The 18,499-nt window shown below is 40.8% G+C and overlaps 1 protein-coding gene across 6 annotated transcripts in view; it reads right to left on the reverse strand.

Annotated features, from left to right (window-relative positions):
- The window catches only part of Lmbr1 (limb development membrane protein 1), a 131,764-nt gene that overhangs the window by 2,551 nt on the left and 110,714 nt on the right, over positions 1-18,499 (reverse strand). For 4 of the 6 annotated variants that reach the window (XM_037203739.1, XM_028864192.2, XM_037203741.1 and 1 more), the window contains 2 exons: positions 6,275-6,436; positions 1,022-2,725 (listed from right to left, as the gene is read on the reverse strand). In XM_037203739.1, coding sequence (XP_037059634.1) covers positions 2,640-2,725; positions 6,275-6,436 — 248 coding nt within the window. In that variant the 3' untranslated portion in view covers positions 1,022-2,639. Of the gene's footprint in view, positions 1-1,021; positions 2,726-6,274; positions 6,437-18,499 lie in introns of those variants that run through there. The other 2 variants (XR_005091087.1, XR_003733965.2) reach the window with 2 other exon arrangements.

Consider the following 18,499-nt stretch of genomic DNA (forward strand, 5'->3'; position numbering starts at 1 on the left):
GCCCATGGAAGCCTGAAAAGGGTGTTGGATCCCCTGGGACTAGAGTCACTGATGACTGAGCCACCACGTGGATGATGGGAAGGAACCACATCTGAGTCCTAAAAGAACAGCCAGTGCTCTTCATGGCTGAGCCATTTCTCCAGCCACTCTACCCTCAACCCTTGTGCTTTTTTGTTTTGTTCTGTTTGCTTTTTGTTTTTGAGACACATCTCATTATGTAGCCCTGGTTTCCCTGGAACTCACTATGTAAACTAGGCTGGTTCAAATTCATAGGGCTCCTCCTGCCTCTGCCTCTTGAGTATTAGGATGAAGGCATCGCCATCATGCCCAGCTTCCTTTTAAAGAGGAAGGTCAAGGTGAAAGAATAAAAGGACTACATAACAGAGTCACTGGTGCAGCCCCATCCAGTCAAAAATAAGAAGCACCATGACTAGTGTGAATAAGAGCACTTGTTTGCAGAGCTTTCTGCATTCTCTGTAAAACATAACTTGCAATGCAAGACTCCTAAGTGTACCTGTCTTCATGAACTTAGAACGTGAAGCCTCTGCATGCTGCTGTCCATTTGTGAAGTTCTATACCAGCCAGCCTCCAGCACATGCCCAATGCAGTGACTGCACCAGATGAATCTCATGTGAGTGACCATTGACCCTGAAAGGGCGGTGACCATGCAGCAGATCACCATAGAGGGTCTGAGAGTCAAGGTGAGACAACTTGAAGCCTTGAAGCCCACATTACATCTCATCAGCAAATGTCTCCAGTCAGTGTTTTAAAATTCATCATATATTTGACTAAGCTTGGTCACACAAGCCTGGCTTCCATCTTCAGATTAAGAACTTCCAAATGAACAAGGAGTTGAGACTGGCCAGTGAGAGGGCTCATCAGGTAAAGGTTCCTGAATTCAAACACAGGTATACACATGGTAAAAGCAAAGAACCTGACTCCTGAAAGTTGTCCTTAGATCTTCACTCATGAATGGACAGACATACAGACCACATACATACACACAGTAATATTAAGAAAATTCAAGTTGACACATACTGAAAAGTTTAATATTTTATGAAATTTTCAGACACCTTACCTTACAGATTAGCCAGGAGCTCTGTGTTTGGATGTATCAGCAAATGGTGTGCACTGAAAGGGATTTCAGTGGAAAACTGCTCTCGGATCTCTCCTTCACTTGGTCTGCCCAAAGGATGAATTTCAAGTAAAAAGCAGAGCCTGGCATTAACTAACATAGGCATAATGATCATGGGAATTTGAAAGCAGCTGACTTGCATTGTGTTAGTGCAGGACCTCACACTCAGGAATCTACCAGTACTCACTGAAGTCGTACACTGAGTCACTCAGAGCCACAGTACCAAGGCTCCTTTTCTTTAAAACTAACCTGAGGAATCAGGGAATGCCATGATGTAAGTAAAGAAGTGTACTCAATGGCTTGTAAAAGTACAGCTAAAATTTTCATATTTTTCTAAGTAAAAAAAAAAAAGTCAGATACAGTCTGTTTTTCATAAATTTCTCCAAAAGAAACTAAATTCAATAATTTGAGAAAAAATGTTTTACTTTTCTGAACACAAACCATGTTTTGTCATCCACACAGTGCATATGAGCACCACCATATTTCTGTGAATTGTGTGCTACCTAGGGACAGCAACAGCATGCACTCATGTTTTTTAATCAGTAGACTCAGGAGTTGAGAAGCCATCCCAACAATTACTTACAACTAAACAACTGAATAACTATGAGCTCATATGACTCTGCACCTGCCCTTCCAAGATCTTTAAGTTCTGGGTATCACACTGGTAACTTTCCTGAGGTGGACACTTGAAGTGGTGTATATGAAGGTCACCAAAGCCTAAGAGACATGAAGAAGAAGCAGTTGCCGTCTAGGGGTTTCACAGGCACAACAAGCACAGGAAGTGAAGCAGTTTTGAAAAAAGGTTTTAAAAAGTGAATGTACATATGGCCTATAAGGCAAGGTCTAAGTTACAAGTGTGTATAACACTGGCACTGTGCTGTGAGAAGTATTATCAGGTGTATACACACAAATGTCCAAATCTATGATCACATATGCTTCCTACTGCAGCTTACCACAAAAAGATAGTCCTGGGGCTGCCAACCAAGGCTCAGGTTTGAAAAGAATCTAGTAGTTTTCCATTGGCTCAAAGTCTAATGAAGATTCTGTAACATGAATCAGAAACTCTGCTTTTGGTTTTTTAAGGAAATAAAAAATGTAGTTTGCTACTAGTACAGAAGTTTCCAGGACTTTCTGAAGATGTTTTGGGGTACCAGGCAACTTTCAGGCAGGCTTTTGCCTGCAGACCCAAATGTCTCATGGCATAAAGCAAAGCATAAGAAAGTCCAAGTCTGCCTCCTTGCACATCTTCACCTCTCATCCAGATGGCTCCCTGCTGGAGACACACAACTTTTCCTCCGTCTCTAAGACTCAGGGTTTAACCAAAAGCTCTGAGGTTGATCAGAAAATTCAAATGAGGAACTGATCAGCAATGCCAAGTTCTCCGTGCTGATGAGAAGATGGCACTGACAGGCAGGCCCAGACCCCAACAGAAGCTGATCAGTGTCTGTGGGAATGTCAGGAGTCGTCAGGACTTGCTGCAGAATGCTACTGAAGCAGCCAGGTCTCACAGTGCTTTCTGATGGCCGTTTGCAGAAGGCTTTGCAGTTTCTGAATCCCTTGAGGTATCTGACAAGTGAAGTTTGTGAAGTCCTGCAGAAAAAATAGGATACGGGTGAGAAAGGACTGGGCAGCCAGACAAAACCTGCTTAACAGCAGGACAGCTTTCCTGTGTAGGTTGTGATATGTTACCTAAAGCCTTCTGAGAATGAAAGCTTTCTCCTCCCTGAAGGCAGCTCTGTGGAGGTCATGCCTCTTTTTCCAGGACTGCTACCTCCAATGACTGGGTAACAGGTGGATAAGGCTCTTCTCAACACAGTGGGGTCCTACTTTTTTTTAATTTTGAGTATGTGTACGCATGTGTGTTCATTTGTGTGTGACTACAGGTAGAAGCCAGAGAACAATTTGGGTGTCATCTCAAGTGCCACCCACCTTGTTTTATGAAACAGGGTCTCCCACTAAGCCTGGAACTCACCAAGTAGGTGAAGGCTGGCTAGCTACCAAGCCCAGGGAGCCACCTGTCTCCAGTGCTGGGATTATGTCTAGCTTTTTTACTATGGGTTCTGAGGATCAAACTGAGACCCTCATACTTGTGTAACAAGTAGGTCACTGACTGAGCCATCCCCCAGCCTCTCAGTGTGGCTCTGATGAGGACTCCAAAGTATAATACTCCATAGGACCACAAGGCTTCAAAATACACTTCATCTCTGCACTGCCTCTTCTTGCTCCCCTCAAAAGCCTCTTCCCAGCAAGCAAGCTTGTTTGGATCCCAAAGTGCACTGCCTAGGCAGCTAACTTGATACAGACACATGACCTTTTTTGTTTTAAAACACATAAAGTATGGGAAGAATACCCCCAAATATTAAGCATGTAATTGTTTTAAAGCAGTGTAAACAACTGTCAATAGTAAGAACAAAAAATTACAAAAGAATAAACTAAATACACAAACACTCCACAGTTCCAAGGTACTTTATAGGATAAACAACCATCATGACCTTTTCCAGGACATTAATTTCCATTTTCTCACACAGCAGTTTCTTACAGAATACAGCTGACATGTGGATCATAGTGCATGCACCCTCACAGAAAGAAAAGTCAGACTTTAGACCATACTAAAGCTTCAAGCACATCAGCAAAAGTGAAACCCATGACATGTGAGAGTCCACAAGCAGTGCATCCACAGGGAAGACTGTGGAATAGCACCTACACTGCTCAGATTTTTAAATGCCTCAAAAACTAAGTTGAGGGGTGAGGTGGGTATTCATTCTAAATTTCCAGATAGTAATTTTCTCATATAACTCCTAAGCCAATACACTCCTCCCCCCAAATTTAAAGTCTTTATTACTTACATAATTGAATGAAAGAAAATTTGAACTTGAGCCTATCACTGAATTAGAAGGAAAAAGAAATTATAAATATACTTTATATCATAAATTTATCATTATAAATAGTAATATAAATTATACTATAAATTATAATTTTAAATTATAAATATAAATATTATATACTTATCATTATAATAGTTTAATCCCAGAAATGGCCAAACCACTGAGTGATCAGAGAACCTCCAAAAATTAAGACAAGACATGCACTGAAGAAAACCTATCAGAAAAAGGGTAAGAGGAGGGGTGGGGCACCGAGGGGCATACTTGCCACACTAACCTGGAACCATACTGTCTCCGTGTGAGGAATGTGTGCAGTGCTGAAGATCAACCCGAGACCTTCTACATGGTAGGCAAGCATTCTACCACTGAGCCACATTCCTGGCCCTGGAACTCCTCTTTTAAGACAGAAGACTTAAGTAGGTTCACTTCTTTTTTTTAATTTTTTTAATTTTTGTTTTTTTGAGACAGGGTTTCGCTGTGTAACAGCCCTGGCTGTTCTGGAACTCACTCTGTAGACCAGGCTGAACTCAGACTCACAGAGATTCTCCTGCCTCTGCCTCCTAAGTGTTGGAATAAAAGGCGTGCGCCACCACTGCACAGCTAGTTTCACTTCTTAAACTCAGGTGTGACACAGGATGTGTCACATAAGTCAAAGATAACAATATTGCAGTTTTATCAGAATGGATATCCTGTGTCATGAGGGAGGCCTTGGATTTTCTAAGTGTACAAACAACCTATAATCTAATGAGTCAAAGTCTGTTGGTCACCACCACCAACCATGGCTACTGTGCAGCAGACGTTCTCTGAAAATACCTGTTAGGAATGGGTTAATGAAGTCAGACTTAACATCTTAGGCCATTAAAACCTATATTTACAGAAGAGCTTTTCTATATGAAGAAGTGCTCCTAGAGACCATACTCAAGGATAACAGAAAATGTTTGGAAAAGGAAACAAACCTATCTCTTGGGAGTTTTATACAGGTCTTGAAAAGGCCACTGTGTCTTATGGTCAGACTGCTGACATGACACAGAGGCCTCTGGCCTCTGGCAGATTGACCTCTTGTCTTAGCGGAAGCTCCATGGAAAGACACCAACACTGATGCACTGCAGCCACCTCAACTGTAGCCAAATGGGAACTGATCTGAGGTCCTAGCTAAAAATGAAGTTTCAACTAGACATGTGACTGCCAATTTCTTGATTCCTAGGCATCTGGCTGTTTTTAATGTGACCAGTACTGTGAAACTCAGGCACAAAATTCATAAATTATCTGGTGTTTCAGCAGAGATGAGATGTAGCTTTTTCATTTTAGGGAAATATTTCAATCAGCTGTCCCCTCACAGTGCGTGTTACAAATAAAATACACATGGAGGAGTAACCTGGTGTTTTTTTCTTTAAAGGTCATCCTTTCAAACATCAAGGGCATAAAGGTTGGTGCTATGAAAAGCTTTATTGCTGCTCCTATAGTTTAAGCTTTCTGAAATTGGGACTTAATGAATCTATAAATATGCTGACTCTTAAAATATCAAAAACCACAGCATATATGGAGCATAAGTTTCAAGTGGTTTCAGGCAAATGAGTTAATGCCAGGATTTCCTACAGGAAATCACCGCCTTTCTTTTCTGCTATAGAGATAGATGCTACAAGCCTGAGAAGCTTCCAGAGTGCTTCTCGTCCTAAAGCACAAGCCCTGGGCTTAAGTTCATCATGAGTGTAGAAGTATACACAGCAAACATACATCACTTAGAGCAGACTTTGATGTCATCACAATACACATGACAGAGTCCATGACAACAAACCTCCTGTCCTGTCAGTACCAAGAATGCTAACATTGTTTTCCAGAGTTATTCAGCTTATTGAAGAGAACTATAGGTTGTTTGTACACTTAGAAAATCCAAGGTCTCCCTCAAAAGAAAAAAGCTACAAGTAAACAATAGTAAAAGCATCATTACCAGAAAGCAAACCTTCAACACCAACTTTTCTCATCATTATCGTGATAAGAACAAATGGGCGGACTGCCATTGCCAAGTGCTTAGGGTGTCCTAGTCACTGTACTAAGACCCCACAAGAACCACCACAATTCCTACCCATATACCTTATAGATGAGGCCTACAGTAAAATGACATGATTCCAATCCAATCACAACCAACACATCAGTCAAGTATGCAAACTGACAGCCATGCGTATTTAGAAACTAAATAGAGACTCAAATGTCAAAGTCATGATTAGTAGAAAGAAATGTCCATAAACCTCAAGATTACCTAGGGCCTTGAAAAGTTCTTCTCGTACAGCTGATGTGAATTTTCTGACCAAACACAATGTTGTCACAATGGCAAAGAGTAAATTGTAGGATAATACGATATAGAAATTTCCCAGCCAATTAAATCTTCCAAAGTCTCCAAGTAGATCGAATCTAGTGATTCCTGTTAAAAAATAAATAAAAGAGTCCTTAATAAAATGAGGTGCATTCATACCTGTAAGAAAATACAGTTGAAACCAGGTCAGATTCCACAGACTTTCTCAGATGCTATGGGCAGGCTCTGCTATGAAACATATGACTGTTTCCTAGCAGGACAACCCAAGCCAGCCAACCTTCATGCCTGTGCCAGTCACTGCATGTGACACCCAGGAGAGTGGCATGAGTGCCTACCACCTATCTAGGGTTCATGCCCGCAGTAAAGAGGAAGCTCCAGTGCCATCCACTAGAGCCTGTTTTCCCCACTAGTTACATAGGAATGATGTCTATTACAGTCCTGCAACCCCAATTCCAGGGGCAACGCCTTACACATTCTTAATGCCCACCACATAAGTGAGTAACAGGATTTCCTTACACTACATCATTGGCAGAAGTTAATGTTACCTATTTATAAAGAGAGGAAAGCTGGGAATGTGTAAGGATTGCATCACACGTGGGTTTAAGTTACTTAAATTCAGCCACATACACATTAAGTCTTTTTAACTGAAAGAATAGTTAAATGAGTATGTGTCCCAGGTCCAAAACTTATCAGAAAGAGGGCATGAGTGGTAGTATTTTCTGACCATGGATAGGTAAATAAATCCTACTCATCAGGTGGGTAAGTAGAGTGAGAAAGAAGGCCATGGCAGTCTTAAGGAAGACACTAAGAAACTACATGGAACTATATGGATTTATAACAAAGAGTTACAAGAAGCAATAGATACTTCCTATAGGACTATACAAACACAGTTATGTACTGCATATGCTATAGGCCATTTAAGGATTTTATGGGTGATTTCAAAAATACCTTTGACTCAATCTCACATCATCAACTGACTTTTGAATTTGGCTTTCAGCCCTGATCTAACACACTTCCATCACACACTACTGCAAGCCTCACAGAGAAGCTTATGGACAGCAGAAAATCTTCCTATGCAAACAGTGCAGTCAGAACAGGGCATTTCAAAAATAGCTTCGTAGTCACTCCCACCTGGAACCAATACATGTAATTTTGAAAGACATTGCTAAAGTGTTTTTAAAATAGATGAAGATTAATGAAGACATTAGATAATACCTTACAAAAAGAAGTTTAAAAACAAGTCACCAGAAAGCCTTTGGTGCCTGTCCTGTGTTGCTTTAAGATGATGACAACTTTGGCTTCAATCTCTCGGTGCTAAGCCTAAAAGAAAGGACTTTGTTTAAAGGAATGGATGCCTAATCTGACACCTTACTTTTCAAACCAAGTTATGTAAACAACTATGGTTCTACCAACACAAGTCTTAGGGCTTCAGCAAGACCCCAGACTGGCAACTGAATTCATCCCAAGAGCAAAGATCTTCTGAAGTGTCCAGTAACAGCCATAGTCACCTCATAAGAAAAGCACACTCAAGCTTTTGCATCTATAAGGCTCCCAAAGGAGAAGCTGAGTATGCCCTGGATGATGTCTACTACTATGGGAAAGAGGAAAAAGAGAGGACTGATGTGGATTTAACACATATATCATGTGTTTAATGTGTGCATTTGACTATCCATTACTGTATGTACCACTGACACTCCCTATGGACAAGTCACCTTAACAGTCATAACAGTGATACAAATACAAGGTCTAATATTTTCTTATTAGTGAACCAGTGTGGGTATGCAGACACCACTTTGGACCCCTGCTGTCTACAGGGCTGTAGATAGCTTTGCACTGGCCATGAAGAGCAGAGTTAGGAGGTCTAATCAGTCCCACTGAGCACAGAAATCCTAGAACAATGAGAAGAGCAGTCACAGACTCTAGAAATAAACCCCACTTGGCACCTGGGAAGTTAGGGTCCAGACCTAACAGGATACCTAGGTAAAGGACAATCTCTTGCTCGAAGGCTTTGTTTCAGAGTGTTTCAGGCAGACATACACAGACACCCAAGAGAAACAAAAACACTAGTTTACAGGGTTGAGTCTGAAGACATTATTGCTCCAGATGCACTTTAGGAAAAAAACCTTGTTGACCAACCAAAAGATTATTCTGGGTAGTACAATAACTACTTAGAAGCAAAAAGCAATCATTTCTCTGAAATTCTGGCTAGGTAGCTTTTGTTCCAGCAACAATTAAATAATAAAAATGTCTTTTTCAAATTGAAAGCACCAACACTTAAGAAAAAGTAACAATGCAGAGATTTTATTTTTGTTTATTATATAAGTGTACAATACTTCCAAACTTATACTTCTGGACAGAGGTAACATGGTATTAAGACAGTGAATTCTAAAATATAATATTAAACTATCAAATACCTTTGGTCAAGTATCTGAAGGTCTTCACCTATCACATTACTATTAAAAGACAAGCAACACACACACACACACACACACACACACACACACGCACATAAAAGAAGTTTCATTAGACAGCAATGAGGCACAGGGTCATGTGACCTGGGTACAACACTTTATGATAAGCAATGCATTGCCTCCCCCACAAGGACTCAACTGAGAATGTTTCATGAGTAATTCCTTCAAAAACAACCTTTTTTTCTATTCACAGTTTTAAAAGAACTGGTGCACAAAATACAATGACTTTAAGAAGGAGCAAGTTGCCCCACCCACATCGTAAGTCAATAGAACGCATGTTCTTTCGCCCACCTGAGTCAACTTCTACTCTGAGCAAGCATGTTCATGTTGGCGAAACTGCACAAGGCCATTCAGAGCATTTGTAAAGTGTGGGACACAAAGAGCCTGAAAGTGATGTTATCAGTAAATTATACAAGCTGGCCTAGTACACAAACATCTGACCCAAATACCCATGATTTTAATGTAAAGGTACCAAAACAACACATGTTCTTATCAAATTTATCAACTAATTTGTATTAAAAATTAATCTCTAAACTCAAATAATGATTAGTTTCAACATCATCCTCACTATGTTTCCAGATTTCCTCCCCTAATTAGACTTTTGAAATAATTTAGCTAAGATAGTGTCTAAAATAAGCATAACCTAGAGACAGTCTAAACTCTGCAATTATTCTAAACACCCATGCTTTCAGGATTGGTATAGCAGGGACACTGTGCCAGCTGTCCTCCTTATTTAAAAAAGAAAAAAGTCACTAAAAAACTAAGTTTCTACTCTGGGGGTAGAATGGAAATTGAAAATTAAAAATCAAAAACTAACTTCCTATGTCTTTAAATTTTTTATTTCATTAAAATCTTTAAACATGTATTTATCTTATGTCATGTCAGTTTGTGAGCATGTTACATGTATGTGCCACAGCAAGTGTGTGGGAGTCAGAGGACAGCTTGTTGAAGTCGGTTCTCTCTTTCCACCATGTATGTGTTCCAAGGATTGAACTCAGGTTGTCAGATTGCACAGCAAGTTCCTCTACCCATTGAGCTATCTTGCCAGCCTCCACTCTAAAAAAATATTTGTTTGTTTGTGGGTTGCATATACCAGCGCACTCCTATGGAAGTTAGACTGGCCAGTTTTACTGTGAAAGTATGTGTTTTTTAAATAACAGCAATAAGAAACCTGACTGCAGGCTTCAGGTGCTAGCCAAAAGGGAACAAAAAGGACAAGATTTTCTCACCTACCTGAATAAACTTCAAAACTGGATGTAATACCCGAATAATGGTTTTGAGGCCCTGGTCATCAAGTAATAAAGGACGGTGACTTCTGAGAAATAAGCAAGGTGGGCCCATGAGTGGTGCTGCCTCCTACCTAGAGAGGCCTTCCAGGAACAAACAGGGCCAGCAAGTCCCCAAGGAAAAAGGATGCAGCATTCAGCATGAGGAGGGCTTAGTGAGCTGAGGGCTGCCTGGAGTGGAGTCCAGCAGAGAACTGAGCAGGAAACCAAGAAATGACTGTTACCAGTGGCCACACCTTTCCTATAGTTCAGAAGCTAGAGCCAAGATTGAACTTATTAAGTAAGTACACAAAAGATTTTAAAAGTGTGAGTTGACCTATAAAGGAAAAGCACAATGTAAACTAGAAAAGCATACTTGATAGAATTAAGAGCTGGCTAGATACTATGGAGACTAGCAGACTCAAAGACAGCAAAAGAACACAAAACAGAACAAGGAAACTAACAATGTCAATGAACTACACTGAATCCCAGTGGATGATGATTCCCTTCCTATCCAGAGTCCCTGGGGAGAAGTTGCAGAGATGTTTGGCCAGTGAAGTTCTTGCTATATAAGAATGAGGACTTGAGTTCAATTCCAAGAGAATATATGAAAGTATAAAGTCAGCCCCTAGGTGTTGTGAGCCAGCCAGCCTGACTAGTCAACTCAGGTGAGCTCAAAGCCTGTAAGAAACCCTGTCTGAAAAATCAATGTGTACAGAGCCTGAGGAATGACACCTGAGATTGACCTCTAGACTATACTTACATGCACATATGCATGAACACCTATATGAGTGCATACACATACCACACACAATTGCACACATACCCCCCCCCACGAATGTACACATAGGGCACACACACAAACGGTCTCTATGAGATTAAAAAAAAGGATAAATTCCTTGAAGAAATATTGGCTTAGGGATTGCCAGCTGGAAATATTCCAAATTTGATGACACATATGCATAATGAATTCAAAGAACAAAAAAATCCAAGGAGAATCCTGCTTTAGCACACAAAATTCAAACTATTAAACCTTCCACAAGAAAAATAGAATAGAAATAATGATGAGAGAAAATTTCTTGTCAAAGTAATGCAAAGGGGAAAACAATGCAAACTATTTTTAAAGTACGTGTGGTGGTTTGAAAAAAATGGCCCCCAAAGGAAGTGGCACTATTAGAAGGTGTGGCCTTGTTGGAGGAAGTGTGTCACTGTGGGGTTGGCTTTGAAGTCTATTTTTCTCAAGCTTCCCTCTGTGTGATAGTCAGTCAACTTCCTGTTGCCTGCAAGATGTAGCACTCTCAGCTCCAGTACCATGTCTGCCTGCACGCTGCCATGCTCCCCTTCAAGATCATAATGGACTGAACCTCTGAAACTGTAAGTGAGCCACCCTTAATTAAATGTTCTCTTTATAAGAGTTGCAGTGGTCATGGTGTCTCTTCACAGCAAAGTAAACTTGAACTAAGACAGTATGAAAGAAAATAATCTAAAATCTCATGTCCAAAAATATCTACAAAAATAAGGCAAAGCAAAGACATTTTGCATATCCACACAGCACAGAATTTGCTACCAGAAGACTTGCATTGCAAGAACTGTTACACAAAGTCTTAAATTATACCACAGACTATAGTAACAAAAACAGCATAGTACTGGCACAAGAACAAACACGTACACAATGAAGTAGAACAGAAGACACAGAAGTAAGCCACCACCATCTGGTTCTTGACAAAGGAACCAAAAGCAATGGAGAGAAATGGCCTCTTTAGCAAGTGGTACCAGGAAGGCTGAGTGTCTTTACTAAGAACCGGAATTAGATCCTGCCTCCCCGCACGAACATCAACTCCCAATAGATTGAAGATTGTGACCTAAAACTCTGAAACTACTAGACTAAAAGAAAGAATGTTGTAAGATGCAGGCACAGGTTTTCTAGGCAGAACCACAACAGCTCAGGAAACAAAAGCAAGAGGAGACAAATGGGACTGCATCAGACTAGAGATCTGCATGATGAAAGAAACAGAATGAAAAAGCCTACAGAAAAGGAGAAGAAAAGCTTTGACATCTATTCATCTAACAGGAAATTAATATATAGAATAGATTTTAAAAACTTAAAAAATTAAACATCAAAAGAGCAAATAATTCAATAAATGAACAACTGAACTGAACAAACAGTTCTCAAAAGAAATTTTTAAAATGACAAACACACACAAAAAAACTAATATCTTTACCCATCAAAATGCCACCAAGATTCCACCTCACCCCAGCCAGAACTGCTTTTATCAAACAAATAAACAAAAACCAAAAGCAATAAATGCTGGTGAAGATATATAGAAAGGAAACCTATTCACTGCTGGTTAGAGTGTAAATTATTCTAGCCACTATGAAAATCAGTATGGAGGTTTCTCAAAAAATTAAAAATTGAACTTCCATATGATCCAACAGTATTCCTTCTACATATGTACTCAAAGGAATCTAGGCAGCTCATTACTGGTATACTATGAACATCACTACCCTATTCACAAATTGTAATACTGTGTAAGCCTTGAAGTAACTGGTCAAATAACTTCTCAGTGTTAAGTCAATAGACCAACAAAGGAGAAGTTTATCTGTAAGAATGCAGATGAAGAAGAAAGGGGAACAAGGGAGAGATGGTATGGACAGAAACAGGCAACAGATGGGATCACACCAAGAATCAAATTTGATATCAATACTCTAGCTATCCAAATCCAGACAGGCTTATACAACTATTTAACATAAAGACACAAGTTTAAAGCGTAAGAATGAAAAAGAAAGAAAGGGAAAACAGCTATTTTTAACATGACTAAAAGAAAACTTCAGAGAAGAGGTACCAGTTAAGCAATGAGCACCACTATCATAATTACAAAGGGTCAGTTCACCAGAATGCCACATTTATGCATCTGATACCAGAGCTTTAAAGTATGCGAAGCAAACTGACAGAAGTACACGAGGGAGAGAGGTCCACAATCAGAGCCAGTGCTTTCATGGTCCTTCTTTCAACAGCAGTCGAAACAAGTGGACCCAAGGATCCAGAGGGCATGAGGGCACCTGACAGCCAGTAGACCTGACACTGAAAAACATAGCACCCAGATGATGTCCTTTCCCTTCTACTGTGCCTTGCTCACAGGCTGTAAAGCCTACTTAATAAATTAAAATGATGCCACACACACAAAGTGCATTCCTTCACACTGACATCAACAAAGAAACTAAACTAAAAATTACTAACAAGCAAATCTCTTAAACATCCCCAAATGTTTGGGACAAAATACCATACTTCAAAATATCCCATGAGTCAAAGAAGAAATAAAGAAGAATAAGTATTCCTAAAATGAAAATGTAGATGCTCTGAAGGAAGGTTTGGAGTATACAAACAAGGGTGATGTAGCTGTGATGGGGGGGGGGGGGACAGCAGCAGGGAGCTGCAGCAAGGGGTGGGGGTGGAAGGGTAAAACAGGAGGAGACACAACAGAGGAGGCAGCACAGGGAGACAGCAGCTGGAGCATGGGGTGCAGCCAGGGGGAATGCAGAAAGGCGGGGGTGGCTGCAATGGGAAAGGGGTTGCAGCCAGCAATTCTCAGATCAGAAAAGGAAAAAGACCTCAAAACTCAGTGACCTCAGCTCCAATTTCAAGAAAGAAAATATCCTTCAAAGGACTAAATCATTGAACTAGAAAGTAAAGATAGAAAAAAAAAATGAAGTCAACACTGCTTCTCTGAAAGGGTCAATAAATCAATACATGTGTGTGCACACTGCTCAGGAAAAGGTAGAAAACACAAAAAAATTTGTGTCAGTGCTGAGTCTCTACTTCTACTAGTAGCTGAGGGAGCTACCCACAGACCTGACACTGTTGCTGACATTAACAAGCTTGTTCAAGCTGAGTAGGGCTCTTTCCATAAAAGAAATGGAACTGTTACTAAACCTATTGCAAAAAGTAAATTCCAAGCCAGATGGTATTATCAGTAAGCAATGGAACACTGAAGGAGGAGAAACAAGTCTATGAAAACCACCCAGAGAAACTCAAGTGTTTCTGAACACATGTAATGAGGAAAGCATTACATACACATCAAAAGCAGAAAGAAGCTTCAAACAAAAAGGGAGAACCACAGAACAATGTCATCAAAAAACAGTGAAGAAAACGTCCTCAGCCTATTTTCATCATATTCAGCCCAAAAAAAAAAAACGATAACCAAGAAACAGCAGGCTAATTAACAGTTGAGAATTGATATAATTCAACATACTTCAAGACTTTTAAAAAGCAAGTTGTTGTCTCAACAGATGCATAAAAGGCATTTAACAAAATCCACCATCCATCTTGGTAGGAATTCCAGCAAAGCAGGGAAAGAAAGGGACATACTGAACACGGTAGACAACAACTACAATAAATAAACAGACGACGGCCAAACCCTTTGTGCCAATGGATGTAGTGCTTGTCAGAAGATTGCTAGATTGTAGCTCAGTCAGTAGACCACTTGCCTTGTATGAGTACAGCTCTTAGAGCCAATCCCCAGTACTGCCAAGAACAGTGGGCTAGAAAAGGGAGAGGAAGGGGAGATGAACAGAGAAGGGTGGAGCTGGTGCCCTAGGGTGGGCACTATCTATACCACCTTGGCCAGCCACAGTGTCCTCCTTACCTTCTCCCTCCAACCCTACTAGGGTCACCTTATTGGAAGGCACCTGAAACACTCAAAGGGGACTGCATGGCCAAACAGTGAAGCTTCCACATTCACGACAGTGCCATGGCAGGGGATAGGCACAATACTTTCTGTACATATTAAGCAATGTGTTTTCCTTTTAAATAACTGAGGTGAAAGTCACATCACATATAATTAACCACTTCAGACAAACAATTCAAAGGCATTAAATACCTTCTCCCCAGTTCTAACATAAGTGCACCTCTCCAAAGGGAAATCCCACTTCCACAAGGCAGTTCCCCTTGAGACTCTCTCTTCACCCCTGCCCCTGTAAGTGGAATCATACAGCATTTGGACATTTGTGGATACGCTGTATCACATGATGTTTCCAAGTTCCATCCACCTTGTGCCATATGTCACAGACTTTCTTTTCCTTTGTTTTTAATTGTGGTAAAAGACATATAACATAAAATATAACAATATAAACATTTTAGTGTGCACTTGGTACTATTAATAATAGTCACATTATTTATAACCATCACCACCAAAATCCTTTATCTCGCACATTTGAAACTATTCCCAAACCACTCTCCATCAGGGCGTCCTAGGCCTTTGGTAAGCACCACTTGTCTCTGTCTCTACAGACTAGACTACTGCAATTCCTCTTGGAATCGGAAGTCCACCATGTTTGTCTCTTTTGACTGGCTTCCATGGGTAAGCAACATTTCATTTGATGTGCTGCACACCACAGTTTGCTTGTCCTCTCATCTGACAACAGGCTGTTTCCATCCTTTGGCTACTGTTGTAAGGGTCTTTTGAAATAATACTTGGGGGCCGGGCAGCACTCGGGAGACAGAGCCAGGCGGATCTCTGTGAGTTTGAGGCCAGCCTGATCTACAATGTGAGTTCCAGGAAAGGCACAAAGCTACACAGAGAAACCCTGTCTCGAAAAACCAAAAAAAAAAGGAAAGGAAAGGAAAAAGAAATAATACTTGGTCAAACAATGTCATGGAAGACTGAGGCAAGGCACGTGGAAATGACTTCATCTACACTGAGAACAGCCATCCTCAACAAGAAGCTTCCCAGATGTCATACAAGCTTACAAACTAAGGCTCTGGAAGCCAAGAAGATGTGGGCAGCAGACTCTTGTCCTTTAAGGAATATAAAGTTTCTTAAGAACATCAATTCAAATACGCAAGAACCTGAGACATTTTACCTATAATGTAGGATTTTTATTTCACCTCAAAGAACTAGGAATCTTTGGATAGTAAAGAAAGGTCAAAGGCAGAAGGCTTTGGGAGCATGCAAACTGAAGCTTAGAGATGGGGAAATGTATCTGAAATGATCATTTTTCATGACTGTTTACTTGCTACAAACTCACTTTGTTCTAATTGAAGGCAATTTAATGAAGTAGCCAGGTGAACATAAGTATGTGAACTCAAATATAAACTAAAATCCAATGATGGAGAATAACAAGGAGAGTCCAAGAAAGAACCAGTTTTCAAAGATGGAAACATCTTGCCCTTTCCTGAAGGAATTCTTCAGAGGAGGCCCAGCAGTCTCTCAGAGACACTTTCTCTCTTTCGGTCTGGTTTCAAATCTTCTTACCCTGCTCTCCTTAAAATCAAAAAGAACAAGAAGGCCCAGAACCCACTTCTCACGTGTGGATTCCTCTCAGTGTTCAGGAGGGAAGCAAGGTGGATGGGAAGGGGATGGATGCAGGATGACAGAAACACTGCCCTAACTCTCACATGGGCTGGCCTCTTGGATGGAAGTGTCCCAAAGACTCGGGTGAGCTCTGCTTTTGCAATGACCTTGCAGCATAAATTCAGACCCCAGGGCAGCCCAGAGTTAGGCTGATCTTTGCTTAACAAGGGGGAACGGTGGGTCAGAGATGTGGATATCTGAACAAATGATGAGTGGTATTAGGGAAGCAAGGAAAGAGACAGTTAAGGAGTTGACAAAGGAGAAGGAGAAAAATGGGAAAGCGAGTGATAATAATGAAGAAGAAATATGGGTGTGAGACCGCAAATGCCAAATGCCACAGCATGGGAGAACCCAGGAGGAGTCAGCAGCAGCCTGCACAGACAGACCTAACTGTTTTAGTTTGAAATTCATTTTCAGACATCTGGGTGCTGACAGAGGAAATGAGTTTAAAACATTTCCTTCTTAATTCCCCCCTGGGCAGCATAGAGTTAAGACTCTTCAGAAGAACAACAAAGGCAACGGAAGAATTTGAAACAAAGTAATACCCAGGTGACAATTACCATTTCCTATAGAGTACATACAGCTCCAGAAAAAAAAAAATCTGAAAAGCTGTAAAACAAAGTGGCTTCTGGAACTGAAAAGAGCGGACTAGGGTTGAAAGCCTGATCAGACCACAAACTGCCACAGAACATGGAGAAATAAGTTGGCACTCGACAGGAAGCTTCCTCTCTACTGGCTGCTGGGGTGGGAAGGGTCATCAACAATCTTACCCAGCTGTGAACCCTGGAAACTACAATAACAACTGCGAGATAAGCACCATATGAGTGCAACAATGGCATGAAAGTTATGAATGTAGCCGACCACTTTCTGACTGGATTTAAGGTCTACTCCAGAGAAGGAAATGTATGCCTGATACTACAAATCTGACCAAGAACCCATGGTTGGAGAGTTTGACAGGCCCCAGGGGTGAACATACTGCTGTTATTTTCCTAAATGGACATACTATCAATCTGCCCCCGGAAATTCATTATCTCTATATTCATAGATTAGTGCAGCTATCAGACCTCATCAAAGAAGTTTCTTTGTGCAATGGACAGTAGTTAACATAAAAAGTCACAACTGGTCAAAAATCTAAAAAAATAAGTATCTGTGGAGTGCTCAACCACAAACGGAACAGCTATATCATAGCTCCCAACCAAGGCTCAGAGCTCATCAAGGAAGAGAGAGCAGAAAGATTATACGAGCCAGAGGTTAGGGAGGACTTGAGTCAGTGTTTTCTGAACATGACCTCACAGCAGTTGTGGTTGCCTAAACAAGACCTGCACAATATGGAGTCAAGCAACATTCCAGCATGGAGTGGGGAGGGGCTCAAGAGCCCCACCGACCTTGGTTGGGAAGCTACTGACAGCTGGTCACTTCTGGGGAGGGAGAGTCAGTTTTCTTTAAGGATTTGATCCCGGGTAGGTTGACCATTCTCCAGTGGATGGCCTCACACTAATGAGTATATGGGCAACACAAATTGGCATCAATGGGCTTTTTTTAAAGGCCACCAAGTTGAAAGGGAATACAGAGGGTCAGGTGTGGATCTGGGAGGAGTTAAGGAGAGGAGAGGAGGATGAATATGATCAAAATACTTTGTATGTATGTATACATGACAGTCTCAAAAAATTAATGAAAATACTGTTTTAAATTTAAAAAAAAAATCATGGTCAGAAGCCTCTTTAGACCAATCTAAACACTTAATGCTCTTCATAAATGTAATCTTTTCATGCATTTAGTTACATTTTTTTTTAATTTTTAAACAGCTAAGATGGCCTGTCTACTGTCTCAAAGTTGACTGCATGTGTTCCACTGTAGATACTCACTCAGCTAGGCTAAGGCTCTCTGTTCTTAGTATAAATGAGGCCCTCACTTTAACTGCTGAGCTCTGACAACATCTTCACTTCACATTTTAAAGTGGACCCTTAAGGCTCCTTCTCACCAGATGACTACAACTGGAGTTACTTCCACACACGCTAAAGCTTAGGAACTATATCGACAGGCAGCTACGTTTTGACTGCCATGCCCAGCATGGCCTGTTCTATG

Source organism: Peromyscus leucopus, chromosome 3 (genome assembly GCF_004664715.2).
Source record: "Peromyscus leucopus breed LL Stock chromosome 3, UCI_PerLeu_2.1, whole genome shotgun sequence".
Lineage (NCBI taxonomy): Eukaryota > Metazoa > Chordata > Mammalia > Rodentia > Cricetidae > Peromyscus > Peromyscus leucopus.